This window comes from Myotis nattereri, assembly GCF_964212035.1.
Source record: "Myotis nattereri genome assembly, chromosome: 19".
NCBI classification, from domain to species: Eukaryota; Metazoa; Chordata; class Mammalia; order Chiroptera; family Vespertilionidae; genus Myotis; species Myotis nattereri.
The window spans coordinates 28178136-28196408 of record NC_138095.1 but is presented as its reverse complement, the minus strand read 5'-3'; the positions used below and the strand labels follow the sequence as shown (position 1 = coordinate 28196408).

At 59.7% G+C, this 18273-nt stretch overlaps 1 protein-coding gene across 1 annotated transcript in view; it reads left to right on the top strand.

Annotated features, from left to right (window-relative positions):
* The window catches only part of TMEM132D (transmembrane protein 132D), a gene marked incomplete at its 5' end in the record, with an annotated part of 78457 nt that overhangs the window by 21851 nt on the left and 38333 nt on the right, over window positions 1-18273 (top strand). The window contains 2 exons of the mRNA XM_081113752.1: window positions 5135-6068; window positions 10974-11120. Coding sequence (XP_080969878.1) covers window positions 5135-6068; window positions 10974-11120 — 1081 coding nt within the window. The remainder of the gene's footprint in view (window positions 1-5134; window positions 6069-10973; window positions 11121-18273) is intronic.

Sequence of the window (18273 nt, the reverse complement as noted above, 5' to 3'; positions counted from 1 at the left end):
CCCCTTCTGCGGGAACTGATGGCTTTTATTGTGTCGTTCCAGGACTCGCAGGATTTCATGCGATCGGCGATGGGCCGTCCGTCTTTTTTCAATTAACGTGTCCGTCTACCTTTATTTTATTTTATTTTTTCAGGAAAAGAAAGCATTTCGAACGATTTGAAATTGTTTAAGTAAAGGTGCCTCCTGACTGGCGGGAGCCCGGGTTCGGTCTGGAGGTGTTACCGGCATCTGTGATTGAGGGGCCGTGTCGAGGGCCCGTGCACCCCGCCGCCTCCCCCTTAACCACTCGGGTTCCGCCGGGGGACGGGGGTCCTGTCCTGCTGCTTTGTTTCTGGATCTAATAACGCGGAGCTGTTGGCCCGGAAGGGCCTGGATGTTTGGAGGGGACAGTCCGGCTCTTGCATTTTGTGACGTTTTCAATATTCAGCCTCTTGGGCACTCGCTGAAGGATCCGGGTTCGATTCCGGTCAAGGGCACGCACCTGGGTGGCAGGTTCCCGGCCCGGGCCCTGGGCGGGGCGCGTGCAGGAGGCAACCAATCAGTGTGTCTCTCTCCCATTGATGTTTCTCTCTGTCCCTCTCTCCCTCCCACTCCCCCTCAAAACCAATGGAAGACCATCCCCGAGTGAAGATTAACCAAAAAGAAAGAAAGAGAAAAAGTCTTACAGGGGCAGGTCCAGCGTGAGTTAAAATACCCCCCCCCCCAGTTTGCATCGCCCCATCCCCTTCAATATAGCTCCCCCCCCCCCCCCCGCTGCTCCCATGGGGCACAGAGCATCTGCCCGCATCTGCCCGCCGCACCTGGGCGCCCTTCACTGAAGGACTGAACACCGTGCTCTCTCTGCTCCCGGCAACCGGGGCCTACGTGCCTGTGAACACACACAAAACAGCGCTTCTGTGTCGAGAGAGAAAATGGAACATTCTTTGTTCAGCTCCACAAAGCGCCCGCCCACCCCCACACCCGGCAGCTCCCGCCCAGGCCCGCTCTCCTTCCGGCTTTCAAACCTGATGGCATCTTCCCGTCGCCAGTCCCCCCCCCCACCCCAGCCCAGGGCCAGGGCTTGTCGGCTTTGTTCCTCCTCAGGCTCCTGATACCCCCTCCCCTCCCCCCCAGTTCCTGGCCTGGCTCCTGACAAGCCACCCCTCACCCCCACAGGACGGGACTGGTTTTAAAAGCAAGTGAAATCAGCCCTGGCTGGTGTTACTCAATGGTTAGAGCATGGGCGTGCCCTGAAGGGTCTCGGGTTCGATTCGAGGTCAAGGGTATGTTCCCGGGTTGCAGGTTCCGTCCCAGGCCCCCCGTCTTGGTGACTGTGGGAGGCAACCAATCGGCGTGTCTCTCCCCAGCGATGAAGGGCCGGCCCCTGGAGTCGGCGAGGTCAGTGCTGACGTGAGTGATGGACACGCCGGCCGCTGCTCGGATAGGAACGGACGCCGTCACCAGGAAGGAGGGACGGACGGACGGCCACCTTCAGGCGACACCTTCTGTCTTCATTCGAATCCCCAGGGCCTGGCGAAGGCGCCCGATGTGTAATCTATCACTCAGGCCTCTCTCCTCCCCCTCCCGGCCTCCACTCTCCCTGAAAAGCAAGGGACGAAGTATCCTTTGGTGACGATTAACCAAAAAAGTAAAAAATAAGTGAGGGAGACGGCACGTCTCGCCGAGTTACTGAAGACGGGCGGCGCGAGGCCCAATTTCCGGTGTGAACGTGAAAAACACACCAAACCTGTAAGGAATTTTTGTGAGTTTATTTGAGCCAAACTGCTGACAATTGCTGTGAGGCAGAATCTCCAAGGACTGGGATAATGCTCCGGAGAATGCTTTTTTTGTGTTTGTTTTTTACCTTGTTTTATGCATCACAGTCAAAAGAGGAGATGTAAGTGGGTCACATGGACCCATCGGCGATAGCTGAGGGAGGCGGGAGAAGCACAGTGAGGGGGGTGGGGGGGGGGAAGGCCTCTGGGATTGGATGAAAAGTAAAATGATGGACACCTGCTTCTTCCACTCAGGAGGGCGCAGGATGGTGAACAGTCAACAGTGAGCTCAGTGACAAGGAGGGGATGTGTGGTCTCCGGGGAGCAGAGCGGGGCCTGGGCCGTGAAGGGTCGGGCCGGGGGGAAGGAGAATGATTGTCACATTCAAACGATATGTTATCATAGAGCAGCGGTTCTCAACCTGTGGGTCGTGACCCCTTTGAGGGTCGAACGACCCTTTCACAGGGGTCGCCTAAGACCATCGGAAAACACATCTATAATTACGTATTGTTTTTGTGGTTAATCACGATGCTTTCATGATGTTCAATTTGTCACAATGGAAATACATCCTGCGTATCAGATATTTACACGACGATTCATAACAGTAGCAACATGACAGTGATGAAGTAGCCACGAAGATAATGTTATGGTTGGGGGTCCCCACAACATGAGGGGCTGCATGAAAGGGCCGCGGCGTCAGGGAGGTTGAGAACCGCTGTCGTGGACGCAAAGAGGCAGTGGGCTCAGTTAAGGCAAAGCTGGGCCTTTGTCGGGGAAGATACCGGCCTAGGACGTGACCACCCACCATAAATGGCTTCTCAAGGAAAAGCTTTTCATCTCAGACCGTCCCTTGTGGTGACTTAGGGCCGAGTTTGCAAGGCCGCCCGGCAGGCCTCCCCCGAGCTTGTCAGGTCAGCGTGGCCTCTGCCCTCTCGGATTTCAGTGGAAGCAGAGTCACAGTTTATCCTGCCTCTCGAGTGTTTCCGCCTTTGGCTACAGTGTGTCGGGCTTTCCCTTTGCTGTAACCTCTGGCCCCTTAAGTATAAGGCGACGTATGGAATGGGGGGTGTATGTTGTTGCAATCACGTGGACACCACTCTCTCCTCTCCCCTCCCCCCCTCCCCCCCCCCGCCCCCTGCCCTCCCCCCTCCGGCTCCTCGCCATTTCCCTCGTCTTTTCTCCTGCAAAGGAGCCCGCTCCCTCGAAGCCTTTGGTGGGAGGTGTCTGCTCCAAAGGCAGACAATACAGACAATAGTTATTTTAATTCCATTTATTCCTCAGCGAGGACTAATGTGGCCATTTAGGATTAGCATGGAGATCTCTGATTTCATTGATCCCCCTGGCCCCTGGGTGGAATATTATAGCTGAGACCTTTTAAGTAAGATTTTTCTTTTAAATGAATACAGGAGTCATTTAATCTTCTTAGCTTGTTCCGTAATAGCCAATCAATACAGTGCATTATTGGCCGTAGAAATGCCGCAGACGTTGTCCCCTGATGGGCAGCCCTTGTAGGTTATCGGGGGTGATGGGTTGTTTTCTTAAAATGTCACTTTCTAAATTAAATATGTTTTTATTGATGTCAGAGAGGAAAAGAGAGAGAGAGAGAGAGAGAGAGAGAGAGAGAGAGAGAGAGATGAGAGATAATCATGGATCAGCTGCCTCCTGCACGCCCCCCACTGGGGATCGAGCCCGCAACCCGGGCCTGTGCCCTGACCGGGAATCGAACCCTGGCCTCCTGGTTCGTAGGCTGACGCTCAACCATGGAGCCAGGCCGGCCTGAGCCACAGTGATTGTTTTAAAACCTCTACTTTGTGAACAACCCTACAGCCTAGAGATGAGCCAATGCCTGCAGAGGAAGCACATGATGTAAACCAGGCATAAGGGCTGGGTGGGGCCTGCGGCCAAGGAGTGAGTCCCCGCCCCTACCCCTCACCCCCCACCCCAAGGGCACAGCTTGGTGGCTGGTCACAATACGGCGATGGGCTCACAGATGTCTCACATCTTGCAACGTGTGGAAGAAAAGCCCAGAGTCCAGCTTTTCGTGTGAAATCTGTTTGATAAATATTGGCATGAAGACCTAATTAGGATTTTAAATAATGGCGCACAGAGTGGACACAGTAAAACAGGCTTTGGAGCCAGAATTGGCTTATGGGCCTTCGGTTGGCAACAGCTGCCGTGGGCAGTAGGAGGGCTTTTGAAAATAGAAGCGGCAGAAAGGCCCACGGGGTGACACTCTGCCACCATCTCCCTGGGCGTCCCAGGACCCGAGTTAGGGGGATGGGGTTCCTCTTGGAAGTCCCTCTTCATAACCACAGGTGCCCTTTTGCTGGGCGAAGGCCATCTTGGGATTTAATAAGTAGAATGAAATTATCTATATCTATCTATCTATCTATCTATCTATCTATCTATCTATCTTAATGGTTTTAGAGAGGAAGGGAGAGGGAGAGAGAAACATCCATGATGAGAGAGAATCATGGACTGGCTGCCTCCTGCACGCCCCCCACTGGGGATCGAGCCCACAACCTGGGCCTGTGCCAACGGGGAATCGAACCGTGGCCTCCTGGTTCCTAGGTCGACGCTGAACCACTGAGCCACGCCGGCCGGACGTGTTCATGTCTCTCACTGACCGCTGGGGCTACGTGTTTTCTCTTCCTGTGCTTTAAACTGCCCCCGGCGTCTTAGATGCACAAACAGTGAGCCCGAAACCCCGGCTCCCACCCTCGGCCCCAGAACCTGGCCCGCGTGCTGCAGGGCCCATAAGTCATAAACCCTCATTCCATTGGTTATTGCGAAGGGCGTCTTGCAGTCACGATGAAAGCCATCGAGGTTGGCCTAGTTGTCCCTGGTTCCCCAGGGGGAGAGGGTGGGGGAAGCTCACCTGCCCAGGTGAGCACCCGGGTGGTTCTAGCCGATGCATCGCCATCCAGAGGCTGAGCCTGCAGAGAGCAGTGATGCGTGGCCCTAAGACATTAGATGTGACAGTGTTAGACATGACAGCGTTACAACATCGCTACAGCATGGCATTGCCACGGGCGATGTTACAACATTGCAACTTTGTAACAACAGTGCAACTTTGTAACAACAGTGCAAACTCTGTAACAACAGTGCAACTTTGTAACAACAGTGCAAACTTTGTAACAACATTGCAACTTTGTAACAACGATGCAAACTTTGTAACAACGTTGCAAACTTTGCAACAACGTTGCAACTTTGTAACAACGTGCGACTTTCTTTCGGAAATCACAACATTACTACAGGACCACATACCATGCCTGGGGGACGGTGGCCCACAGCCGGTTCGGGGTACAGCGTGGGGGGCGGAGGTCTGGGGTACAACGTGGGACGCGGCTGCCCCCTCTAATGCCCTGCGTTCCCCGCAGTGACCGAGGGCCGCGGCCTCCTGGACAGCGCCCCGCGCTTCTCCCTGCTGCCCACCTACCTGCCCGTGAGCTTCCGCGTGGACGCCGACGCCGCCTTCTTCCTGCGGGAGGCCAACCAGGACGTGATGCGCAACGCCAGCCTGCAGGCCCGCGTGGAGTCCTTCCTGGTCCTGCGCGCCCGGCGGCCGCCCGTGCTCCGCGCCCGCTACGGGCCCTTCTCCGCGCAGCAGGCGGTGCCCCGAGACCTGCTGCTGCCCGCCGGCCCCCCTGGCCCTCCGGGCGCGCCCCCCCTGGGCTGGAAGCTGCGGGCCCACATCCTGCGGGACCAGATCGACCCGGGCCGGCCCGTCGCGCAGGTCCTGTTCCACGTGCTGGGCCGGGACTGGGCCGAGCCGGGCGCCGCGGAGCCGCTGCCCTGCCTGCGGGTGTTCGCCTTCCGGGAGACGCGCGAGGTGCGGGCCGGCTGCCGGCTGCGGGGCGCGCTGGGGCTGTGCGTGGCCGAGCTGCGGCTGCCGCCCGCCTGGTTCAGCGCCCCCGCCGTGGTGGCCGGGAGGCGGCGGCCCGCGGGCCCGGCCGAGGGGAGCCCCGTGGAGCTGTACTACACCGTGCACCCCGGGGACCCGCACCCCGGGGACCCGCACCCCGGGGACCCGCACCCCGGGGACCCGCACCCCGGGGACCCGCACCCCGGGGCCGGCGGCGACTGCGCCCGGGCGGAGCCGGGGGCCGGCGGCGGGGACGAGGCGGGGCCGCCCCTGCGCAGGATCGGCAGCGTGTTCCTCCGCCCCGCGCCCCGCCCGCCGCCGCTGCGGGAGCTGCGCTTGGATGACCGCGTGGCCGTCCGCTACCCGCCCCGGAGGGCGCGGCCGGGCGACCTGCTCACCTTCCCCGTCTCCGTCTCCAGCAACTGCACGTGGGACCGGTTCACCCTGAGGTGAGTGCGCTGGGGGGGGGGGGGGGGGGAAAGGGGGGGCAGGTGGCTTCTGAGGCGCCCCCGCCAAGGGGTTGGGGGAGCTGTGTGCACCGGGCTCCCCGTTTTCCCTGCAAAGTCAGGCCGTTTGATCTGAGCGGGTGTCCCTTTGGCGGTGGAGGTGTCTGACCCACCCATGGTCTAGGCCCGCGGTCGGCAAACCTCGGCTCGCGAGCCACATGCGGCTCTTTGGCCCCTTGAGTGCGGCTCTTCCACAAAATACCGACTTCTGCGCGTGGGCCACGAAGTTTCAATCGCACTGTACGTGCGCGTCCCCACGCGGTATTTTGTGGAAGACCCACACTCAAGGGGCCAAAGAGCCGCAAGTGGCTCAAGAGCAGCGGTTTGCCGACCACGGGTCTAGGCTGTCACGGAGCAGCCGGGGCACCCACGTGAGGCCTTTTGTGTAGCTGGGCGGGGGGGGGGGGTGCCCTGGGCAGGTGTCGGGCACCCCCAGGCTAACAGCCCACCTGGGCCCCTTGACAGTTGGAGTTAAGTGGCTGGCAGGTGGCCCTGGCTGGTGTGGCTCAGTGGATAGAGCATCGGCCTGCGGGCCCAAGGGTCCTGGGTTCTATTCCGGTCAAGGGCACCCACCTGGGTTGGAGGCTCCTCCTCGGCCGGGGCCCTGGTTGGGGCGAGCGCAGGAGGCAACCCGTCGCTGTGTCTCTCTCACATCGACGTTTCTCCGTCTCTCCCTTCCTCTCCCTAAAATCCCAAGGAAAAATATCCTCAGGTGAGGATTAACAACAGAGAATAGCGAATAAAAAATTAAAAAATAAGTAAGTGGCTGGCAGGTGGGCCTGGCCTGGGCGGATGGCGTCCGTTCAGCCTGAGAGCCCGGAGGAGGGGGGGAGGGGGGGAGGGGGGAGCGGGGAGGGGGGAGGGGGGAGGGAGGGAGGGAGAGGGGAGTAGGGGAGGGGGACAGCCGCCTGTTTGTCTCTGGAAGCAACGCTGGGCGTTCACGAGAGAAAAGAGCAAAACGTGCGAGGAGCCTGCAGCCGGCGCGCGGGGACCGGCCTGAGCGCCAGCCAGACGCGGGCGGGAAGGCGAGCGTGTCCTTTAGGGGGAAGCGTGTGCGCGATCCTCGCTGGAACGTAGAAGGCGAGAGACGCGCCCGCCTCGGCTCATTAGGTTCCGCTGAACGTTTGCCCGTGGCGCCCGGCGGAGCCGAGTCCGATGGGCCGCCATCTGGCGCGGGCGTTGGGGTCACGGAGCACATCCTGACGGGGCCCAGGGGCCGCGGGGTGACATCTGTGTCCTGACCCTGGGAAGCGGGGCCCGACAGGGTTTCCACGTGGGTTTAAAATCTCACCCAGGCCCGGCCGGCCCGCGTGGCTCAGCGGTTGAGCGTCGACGGTTCGGTTCCTGGTCACGTCTCCTGAAAACTTTGGATTGTCCTGGTTTCAGAATACCCCCAGGGGGTGGACCCAGAATGTCTGTGTATCGGGAAACACTGTGGGGCAGATACAGGGCCGGGCTGAGCTGTGGGGAGGGCTCCTCTCGGGCTGACCCCCCCCCCGCCCCCCTGGGGCTCCGCGGCCGCGAGAGGGTGCAGTGCAGTTTCCTAAACTCTCCCAGCGCCTCGCGGCCTGGCTCCTGGCGGTGCAGACCGGGCACTGGGCAGGGCCAGCCTGGCATGTTTAGGGGGGATGGTCAGGCTTCTGTGGAGAGTAGACGGGAGGGGCAGGAGTCGGGCCGTGGAGGGAGCAGAGCTGTGACAGTAACGGTCCAGACGGAGCAGGCGCGGGTCCCCGGCAGCTGGAGCGGGGGCGGGCGCCCGGTGCTGGGGGCGGCCCGCAGGCTGAGGGCTCCTTGGTGAGCTGGAAAGAATGAGCTTGAAGTGCAAGGCGACCCCAGCCATTGGGCGGATGGACAGACGGCTCTCGCAGGAAGAGCAGGTTTGGGGACAAAAGGGGAAGTCGGTTTGGATGAGCGAGAGGGACTGGGAGCGGGTGGCCTTGCGCTATTTCAGGGCGGGAGTGGAATACAGCTCATTCCGGACGCCTTTCTAGAGGGAAGCCAGGTGTTTTTTTTCTAATATATTTTTATTGATTTCAGAGAGGAAGGGAGAGGGAGAGAGAGAGATAGAAACATCAATGACGAGAGAGAATCATGGATCGGCTGCCTCCTACATGCTCCCCACTGGGGATCGAGCCCACACCCCGGGCCTGTGCCCTGACCGGGAATTGAACCCGGGGACCCTTCAGTCCGTGGACCGACGCTCTGCCCACTGAGCCACACGGCCAGGGCGAGGCCAGGCTTTTATATCCGACGAGTCCCTCTCCCCCGAGGGCCGTGCACTCAGGTGTAAAGTGGAACGCCCTTTACCAACATCCCTGACGGCGTTTAAACGAGGGAGAGAAGCAGGACTGAAACTCCGCCGGCGTCAAAAAGGGTTGTGCGGTCTCCTCGCCACCTGCCGGCGGAGCCCGCTGAGCCGGTGCCCGCGGCCTCATGCTCACACACCCGCCCCGGGAGCCGGCGGCGGGACATGGAGAGAACGCAGCTCAGCGAGTGGGATCACGGTGATGCCTTGCTTTTCACCAAGTTAATTGGGTTTAAATGAAGGCAATTTGGCTGAAGTTAAAAAAATCAAATAAATGAGCGGGGGGAGGGGGGAGTCCCCCGAGACAGACGGCGCCCGGGGAACGGGGCACTTCGGGGAAAGAGCCGGGCGTGGTGGACTGGCTGCGGGCGCCTGTGTGTAATTAGGCCACACGGCCCCATTGGTGGGGACAGCCCCGCACAGACATCGAGTCTCCGGGGGCCCCGCGTGCAACGCAAGACACTTGTTGCTCGTAGGTGCCGTGTTCACAGGTGCATGTTGGCCGGCCGGTGCGGCTCAGCGCTTGAGCGTCGACCTAGGAACCAGGAGGTCAGGGTTCGATTCCCGGTCGGGGCACAGGCCCGGGTTGCAGGCTCCATCCCCAGTGTGGGGCGTGCAGGAGGCAGCCAGTCCATGATTCTCTCTCATCACGGATGTTTCTCTCTCTCTCTTTCTTTATCTCTGAAATCAATAAAAAATATATTTAAAAACAAACGAGCCTGCTCTATTTGGTCAAACATTTAATGAGCTCACCCCTCATGCCTCGGCAGGGCCAGACCAAATGGTTTCTCAGGCCTCAGACGACCTGCGGGCTTAGCCCAAGGCTGTCCTGACTGTACCCGGTTCCTGTCGTTGGGCAGTGCATTTCTGAGCGCCTCGCCCTGCGTTAAGGCTGACTCATTCTTTAAAAGGTGTATGTTTATGCAAACACAGCCATGTTTGCTGAAGTGTGCACCGAAAATACTTTCAATGAGTCTCGATCTAGAATTTCTTAAATCACACTTAGAGCCCGGCCGGTGTGGCTCAGGGGTTGGGCATCGACTTAGGAACCAGGAGGTCACAGTTCGATCCCCGGTCAGGGCACAGGCCGGGTTGCGGGTTCGATCCCCAGTGTGGGGCCTGCAGGAGGCAGCCAGTCCATGGTTCTCTCTCATCATTGATGTTTCTCTCTCTCTCTCCCTCTCCCTACCTCTCTGAAAAAAAGATTAAAAATATTAAAAAAATAAAAAAATAAAATTGCACGTAGAGACTTCTGGGCCCAGGGAAAGCTAAATCCGAATTGTGTGCGTGTCTTTGCTGCAGACAAGTGTGATCGATAAGGACTGTCGGACACAGAAATAGGCTGCACGCGGGTAGGATTCTGAGACAGGCATAGAGCAGGTCTGCAAGCCAACAGCGAAAAATAAATGAATAAATGAATGAACATTCATTCCGCGTCTGGAGAAGAAGAGGCTGAATTTTTTAAGGACGCATCGCGGAGGGTGGCAAGCCCGCCCTGGTATTTAGATTCCGGCGAAACTCTTAGAAGCGCGATGTAACAGTTTAATTTTAAAATGTCAATAGTTACAGTGAGCCGGAAACTCCACCTTTGCCGCTCGGGAGGGAGGGAGGAAGGGTTTTAAATGTCAACTTTAAAATGCCCCGGGGACGCAGACTCCGCGACAGTCACTCCCCAGCGCCGCCAGCGCAGAAACCTCCGGAGACGGCGCCTTGCGGGCCCTGCGGTCCGACGGGGCCGCCCGTGTCCGCGGCGTCAGGCCCAGGAGCCGGGTTCGCGTGACTGTATCTCATCGGTGATACATTGTAGCGGGTTCCGTCTGGAGCCTTTGCAGCGTCCGGTGCCCCCTAAACCCAGAGGTTCGCGCCACGAGTCACACAGCGGCCGCAGGATTAACCCCAACACACGCTCGGCCCCTCACGGGCTAAAGCAGAAGCTGCGTTCTTTTTTCTTTTCTTTTTTCTTTAATCCTCATCCGAGGATATTTTTTCCTTGATTTTTAGAGAAAGTCGAAGAGAGAGGGAAAGACAGAAACACTGATGTGAGAGAAACACGTCGATGGATTGCCTCCTGCACAAGCCCAGACCAGGGTCTGGGCCGGGGAGGAGCCTGCAACCCGGGCATGTGCCCTGGACCGGGATCGAACCCGGGGCCCTGCGGTCTGCAGGCCGATGCTCTATCCACGGAGCCACACGGCTAGGGCTGCACTTGCACATGTTTAAGTCATTTCCCCTTTTCTATTTGGTCTTAACAGTCCGGGCTTTCCAGGTGTTAATGTGTTTTTTAAAAACAAACAAACACGCAAGCCCTCCCGCTAGCGCACGCCTGCGCTTCTGCGTCCGTGACACTTGCTCGGGTCACGTGCTATCCTAGCTCCTCCGTGAAAAGTAGGAAAAGCGGGGGACGGGGCAGATGCGCTGGGAGGCGGTTACATTGTATCAAACAGGTTACATTGTATCACCTGCCGGGCAACAATGTTTCCCCGGAACCAGCGGCCACCCGGGCTCCCAGCGGGCTCAGCCGATCCTCCCGTCTCCCCCCGCAGGGTCAAGGTGAAGAGGGGCGTGCGCATCGCCGCGGTCAGAGCCAGCAGCCCGGCCGTCTGGGAGGTCCAGGCGAGCGTGGACCGGGCCGGCAAGGCGGCCCCCGCCGTCATCGTCTGCCGCCGGAAGTCCCCCGGCCCAGCACCCGGGTAAGTCCCCCTCACTGTGCTCGAAGGGGCTTCCCCGCCCCAGGTCCACGTGGGTCCTCGGTGGGTGTCGCCGTCTTGGGGATGCTCCCAGGTAAGACGGAGGGACGGTGGGTGGAGCCTTCTCACCGCTGGGACCCGCCTAAGCCCAGCAGGTCAGTGGGAGACCGGGCTCTGGGAAGGGGCGGGGCGTGGATTTCTGTGGTTGGTGTTCTGCCTGCGTTGGCTCAGTGTTTCTGAAAACCCCCCTCGTGAACGTGGGTCCGTGTGGAGCTGGGAGGGGCGACCGTGGGAGGCAGACGGCAGGCGGTGGCCCCTGACGCCCGGCTTGTGGCTCGGCAGAGACCGGGGTGTGGAGCTCATAACTGTGAGCGGGATCCGGAGTGTGGGGGCCAGCAAGGCTCAGAGGAACCAGGAGGTCAGGGTTCAATTCCCGGTCAGGGCACAGGCCCGGGTTGTGGGCTCCGTCCCCAGTGGGGGGCGTGCAGGAGGCAGCCGGCCCATGATTCTCTCTCCCTCTCCCTTCCTCTCTGAAATCAGTACAAATGTATTTTTTTAAAAAAGTTGCGTCTGAACGGTTCTCCCCGCAGAGGGAAGGGCCGCGTATGAGGTTCAGGAAGCCCAACGCTTCCTTCTCGCTGGACGCCGGCCGCCATCTCGCCTCCCGCTGGGAGGTAACGAGAGGCGAACCCCATCTTCTGTAAATCGGCGTCACGGAGGCGGCCTCCACGGACCCTGCGAAGACCAGAGGGCCCCGGCTTCGGACAGACACGCGCTTTGCCGCGACCCAGCGCGGCCCCCATCTGTGAATGGCCTCTGGAGGATGAAAGTGATGGCCCGTGTTCCCTGTGGCGTGTGCAGCCCCTTCCCCGACCCCCCCAGCCACGGCTGCCGAGATCAGGAAGGAGACTTCATTACCCGGGTCTCAGCCGCAGGCTCCCGGCGCGGGGAGGAGGGCATCGGCCGCCGGGAGTCGGGAGCTGGGAGCCGGGAGCTGGGAGCCGGGAGCCGGGAGCCGGGCTTTCCTCATTGTGTTTAGACGTATGAGCTGTCAGAAGCACTTTCTCTCGGGCGCGTTTTAATAACTTCCGCATTAGGGACGCCGCAGAGCGAGGCACTGTCTCCAATACGTTTCCCTTCATCGGATTGGCCACAAAAAAGATGCAAATAATAAAGTGCTTTCCTGGGGATGAGGGGCTGCAGGGACCTCTGGTTCCCTGGGGGGGGGGGGTGGGGGGGTGGGGGGCTGGGGGGCTGGGAGCCGCTCGCTCCCCGTGGAGCTGTGTCCGTAGGCACCTGGCCGACGCGTCACACACGTGTCTGCATGTGACCCTGAGGTCCCAGGTCTGGGGGCATTGCCTCTGGTAAAGGCTTCACCCCAGATGTGGAGAGTGAGCAAGCGTGTTTGTCGCTGCATTTTTAGTAGTTTATAAATATGTTTTATTGATTTCAGAGAGGAAGGGAGAGGGAGAGAGAAACATCCACGATGAGAGAGAATCATGGATCGGCTGCCTCCTGCACGCCCCCCGCTGGGGATGGAGCCCACAACCCGGGCCTGTGCCCCGACCGGGAATCGAACCCTGACCTCCTGGTTCCTAGGCCGATGCTCAGCCCCTGAGCCTCGCCGGCGGTCATCGCTGCCCCTTTAAATAGGCGGCCGTTGAAAGCAGCCTAGGCATCCGTCCAGCGGTGGGTGGATTCTGAAAGGCGGTGCGTCATGGGGTAGAATCGGTGCAATGGCGAGGGGGGGCCCAGGTCGGTTATGACGTGGGACAGCGTTGGGAGGATCTGAAAACGTCACGCTGAGGGGGCGGGAGGCTCGGGTACCAACCTGTGCGACAGCAACACGTCACCTGCACAACGCGGGCCGGACGGGCCGGACGCAGGGAACGCGGAGGGGAGACCCGCTGGGCTCTGTGGGGGGAATGCCCAGTCCCCGTGGGTGTCGATGGGTGAGACAGGGCAGCTGCCCGAAAACCCTCACGCGAGACGCAGCGGGGGGCGATGGGGGGGTTGGGGGATGTGTGGAGGGGGTGCAGGCATCGAGGGGGCCGGGCCTGGCACCCCCAGGAGCCCGCGTGTTGTCCCCGCTGCTCGCAGTCCTGCCTCTGTTAGAAACGCAGACGGAGCTGGGAGGCCGTGGCAGCTCAGCGACGGGAGTTATGAGCCCAATTCCGGAGGAAATCACCCCTCGGGCGGACTCGTTTACCGCGTCCTGACGCCCCTGCAGGCCCGTCACCAGGCAGCGGGGAGCGTGGGCCTCGCCTTGATTTACCCGGCGCTGCTCCGCTTCTATTGCCGCCGTATATTTGGTGCTTAGGGCCTCGTCTCCCGGCGAGCACCGTGTTTAGAATGAAATGATGCCGCAGCCGCTCTCCGCGGGTGGGCGGGCGGGGAGTTGCTGCCACGCGGCTCATTGCGGGGAGTCCTCGCTTCTGAGCGGCTCCCCGCCCGCCGCGCTGAACGCCGGGCTGTCCTGCTGCAGCTGCGGACACGGCACAAGCCACGGCCTAACAGCCACGCATGTGCTGTGATGTCACCGGGTCGCAGGGAGAGATAAAGCGCGTCCTTCGTCGCAGTGACCGGGAGTGTCCGCAGGAGCAGAGCCGCCGGTGGGACACACGGCATTGCACGGCGAGAACCGCGGCTGCCGTGTCTCACGGGAATTTCTGGACTCACAACTCCAGTGACTGTGTGTGCGTGTGAGCAGGCAGGCAGGTGTGCACGTGTGTGTGCACGTGAGTGTGTTCATGTGCGTGCACCATGCAGGTGCGTGTTCACCTGTGTCCATGTGTCACAAGTGTATGCATGTGTGCACATCTGTGTAGGTGGGTGTGCACACGTGTGCGTGTGTATACATGTGCGCACATGTGCACATACATGTGCAGCCCTAGTTACCTCTGCAAACATGGGAAAAAATGTAAAAGCCCCGCAGGGAAAAAGATGTCCGCATCTATGTATCCATTCTATCGCTTCATCTCTGTCGCTATATCCATCGCCACATCATAGCAGGTCTGTGTTCACATGTACACAGGTAAGCATGACACATGCGTGTGAGGAAAACTCTGGAAGTCCCTGTATTCGCTGAGAGGCGTTAGCTTTTGCGATCCCATGTGCTTGGGAAGGTGCTTATTGTGAAAAAGGTGGCGTCACCCAGAGCTCTCGCCAGGTCCCGACCCCATGGGCACCCTGATCTCAGACGTCCATCCAGCCTCCAGACCCCGAGAGATAAATGTCTGTTATTTATAAGCCACCAGGTCAGCGTCACTTAATTACAAGCTAAGATACAAACAACAAGCTAAGATACAAAGTTGCAAACGACAAGCTGAGATACAAAGTTGCAAACGACAAGCTGAGATACAAAGTTGCAAACGACAAGCTGAGATACAAAGGTGCAAATGACAAGCTAAGATACAAAGTTGCAAACGACAAGCTGAGATACAAAGTTGCAAATGACAAGCTAAGATACAAAGTTGCAAGCGACCACACTGGAGCCTTTGAGAAAAGCAGCAGGAAGCCTGTCCGACCACCCGGAGTAAACACCCTGCTTGTCAAATCCCCAGGGGGCCAGGTACCGGTCCCTCCAACAGGTGACCTTTCTAGCTCTCGGGGTGACATTTTACAGCAAACAAAGCTGTCGAGCAAAAATGCTAATCAGGGAGGAGGCATTTCGTGGCCGTGGCGTGTGCCTGGCGCTGGAGGAAACGGTAAACCTCCTGCCCCTGGAGACATTGCGGGCAGTTGAGGCAGTAAAGCAAGGGCTCACGACACGCTTTTAAAAACACAGAACTGAGCCTGGCTGGCGTGGCTCAGTGGTGGAGCGTCAGCCTATGAACCTGGAGGTCAGGGTTCGATTCCCGGTCAGGGCACAGGCCTGAATTGTGGGCTCCATCCCCAGTGGGGGGCATGCAGGAGGCAGCCGATCCATGATTCTCTCTCATCATTGATGCTTCTCTGTCTCCTTTCCTCTCTGAAATCAATAAAAAAATATTTTTAGAAATGCAGGTTGAAAACCCCTCAAATGCCCAACACATAGAATCGTCAGGCGGATGCATCCAATTAGGAATCGTGAGCGAAACCCTGATGACGTGCCTGACACAAAGTGGGAACCCCCACTCCCCCCGAAAAAGGCCGCTCATGCTGTCGTCACTGGGAGGACCTCAGAGGACCTTCTCCGTGACCTCCCACTCCAGGCACCGCCATCGCCCAGAATAACCCACCAAAAAAGAAAGTAAACTCCCGGAAACCGCCCAGCGGCTCCACAGAGCAGGCCTGCGAGCCGAGCCGTGCAGAGCTGCCCCCGGGAATCTGTCTGGGAGTCAATAACCCAAACGCACTCATTCTGTGCGGCTGTTTCACAACAGATCGCTCTTACCGTCAAAGACGCAAATTTAGAGCCGGGATCAATACCTCGCTTCACGAGCCGTCTGTCCAGAGGCCCCAGGGGCCCGACTCAGGGTGGATCCGGCCAGTGTCTCCCCGTCCGTCCCTCCGGGGTTCTCGGGGCCTCATGTCTGCGCACAGGCAGGCAGCCCCATCCCTCTGGAATCGCGGTCACTACCCTCTCCGCTCAGCAGCCGCGTGAGGGCTCCAGGGGGCCTTGACCCGGTGAGAAGCCTGCGGGGAGCCGGCAGCTCCGCTCAGCCCCGCCTCCCGCGAGGACCCGGCTCTCCTCACCTCGCCGTGTCTCCACTCCCAGGACCGTCTGTGGTCGGTGTTTTGTGAATCCTCACCCGGGGGTATTTTCCCACTGACTTTTAGAGAGAGTAGAAGGGAGGGAGGAAGGGAGGGGGGAGACGAGGAGAGAAACATGGGTGTGAGAGACACACATTTACTGGTTGCCTGCCACGTGCGCCCTGCCTGGGGTCAGGATGGAACCTGCAATCCAAGGATGCGCCCTTGACCAGGAATCAAACTCTCAAACCCCGTCGGGCGGGCCAGCACTCTAACCATTGGGCCACCCGCCAGGGCTGCTCTCTGCACGGCCCTGTGGGCAGCGTCCTGGGTCGTGGGGGCATGAACTGTGCTCTTTCCCTGGCTCTCGAGGTCCCTGCTCAGGGGCCGTGTTCTTCACCAGGGAGGGGAGGGGAGGGAACACGTCAGGCGACGGGAGGTGTGGGGCTCCGTGTCAGAGGGGGACTCGCCGGGCCCGTCGTTAGGGCCACGTGAGCACAGGCACCACCTGGAAACCACGCTGCCGTGGCTCGTCCCGTGTAATTGAAAAATAAATTTTAAAAAATAAGTTTAAAAAAACAGAAGACAGCAAAACATCTGTTTCCATCTGGAAGAAGCCAGGTTTTGCAGGCGTGCGCACCGTGAACTGTGATTTATCTCACGCCAAGATACAGCCACGCGGGGAGCACCGGGGCTGGAGCGATCGGCGAGCACGGCTGTCGGGGGTGAGGAGCTCCAGGCCCACGGGAATGCGGTTTACGAGGCGTGACGGGAGGAGGAGGCGGCCGGAGGGGCCTGGGGACCAGCGCGGGGACGCTGTGGGCCTGTGTGTCGGTGATCCGTGTCTCAAGGGTTCGCTGTGGGAACAGGACAGGGTGGAAACAAAAACCCAGCCCTAGGACGGGAGGTCTGCCACCTGGGCAGCTGCCCGGAGCCTCTGAGGGGTGGTGGGGACCCCAGGTGGTTAGACTGTCTCCCCCGCCCCCCCCCCCCCGGGTCAGGGATGAGGCTCACTGACGTCTGCGCCGGCGCCTGTCACAGCTCCTCACAGTGATGAGCGCTGACAAGTGTATCGGGCGCTGCCGGGGTGTGGCTTCCCCCTTCTGCGTCTCCGGTCACCACAGCGTCATGGGTCAGTGATGAGTCCACAGTGAGCAGGGGGTCAGCCATGAGTCCACGGCATCTAGGGGTCAGCCATGAGTCCATAATGAGCAGGGGGTCAGCCATGAGTCCACGGTGAGCAGGGGGTCAGCCATGAGTCCACGGTGAGCAAGGGATCAGCCACGAGTGGCTGCAGTCCGAGTGCCACTGACAGGGACCGGTCACCACTTCTCACTCGCTCGCCCGCCCGCGTCCCCTGGAGGCAGCAGCCAGGACACGGGGAGCCTGGTTAGTGCCCAGCACTGCCCACCCCTGAGCGGTCCCTCTCGTCTCCTGGTGCCGCCCCAGGTGCAGAGGCGCAGTGAGAGCTGACGGCGGGAAGGGGTTTGGGTGTCACGTGGAAAAGCAGGCCCCCAGCACCTGTCCCAACCACAGAGCTTAAACCCTGGGCTCCGCCGGGTCTGGATGGAGACGGCCATTGGAATTTCTTAGGAATTGACTCCGGTAAACTTACTATTATTTTGGGGCCTAAGCCAGATTTGTGTTTCTGTCTTTTCCATCCAAGCACTCACAAAAGCCTTGCTTACTTCCGGCATCGGATTATAAGGACGGGCGCCTATTTTAACTTCCATCCTCAGTTATTCATTGAAAGTGCATTTTTATTCCGTACCTGGTACCGGCCAGGTTTCCCGTTCAGCACCGCGGACAGTTCCCAGCCTTTAGGGGCTGGTATCCATGGAAAGGGGGAGGCCTACATACCAGTCATGGCAATAGGCTCCATGGGCTCCTCGCAGAAGCTGTGCTGTCCCTGCGGCCCTGGGTGTATCTGGGCAGACTTCCCGGAGGTGGTGACATGCAGGCTGAGTGTTGAAGGATGGCCAGGAGTTTCCGCCACAAGGGAGGGGGGACGGGCGCTCAGGCTCGGGGAATAATGTGAGAGAACAGGAGCCAGCACAGTGCCTTTGGGGGGGGGACGGGGGAGCCCATAACTCATCGCGGCTGGATGGCCGCCCGGTGTTCCCTGCAGGGCTCGGACGTGCCCGCAGCCCCGTGTCCTCCCCGGGGAACGTAATTAATGAATGTTCGCTGATGGAGTGAGCTGATGAATGGACATCGTTGGCAAGAGCTGTTACAGGTAGTAACGCATTTATAACGGCTGCCACGGGAGCAATGAGGAATCGAGGCTCAGCTAGATAAACGGTTGTTAGTGAGGGGCACATCGTCTCGGCCCACCGCCCCTAGGCTGGGCGTCCCCGCCAACCCGGCTTCCCGGTGACTGACGGGGGGCATGGTCAGCCTGCGCCGTTGGAGGGGGTCAGGCGTGCGGGAAATGACGAGGCGTGAGTGACTGGCAGCAGGGACGCGTCATTATTCGTCGAGC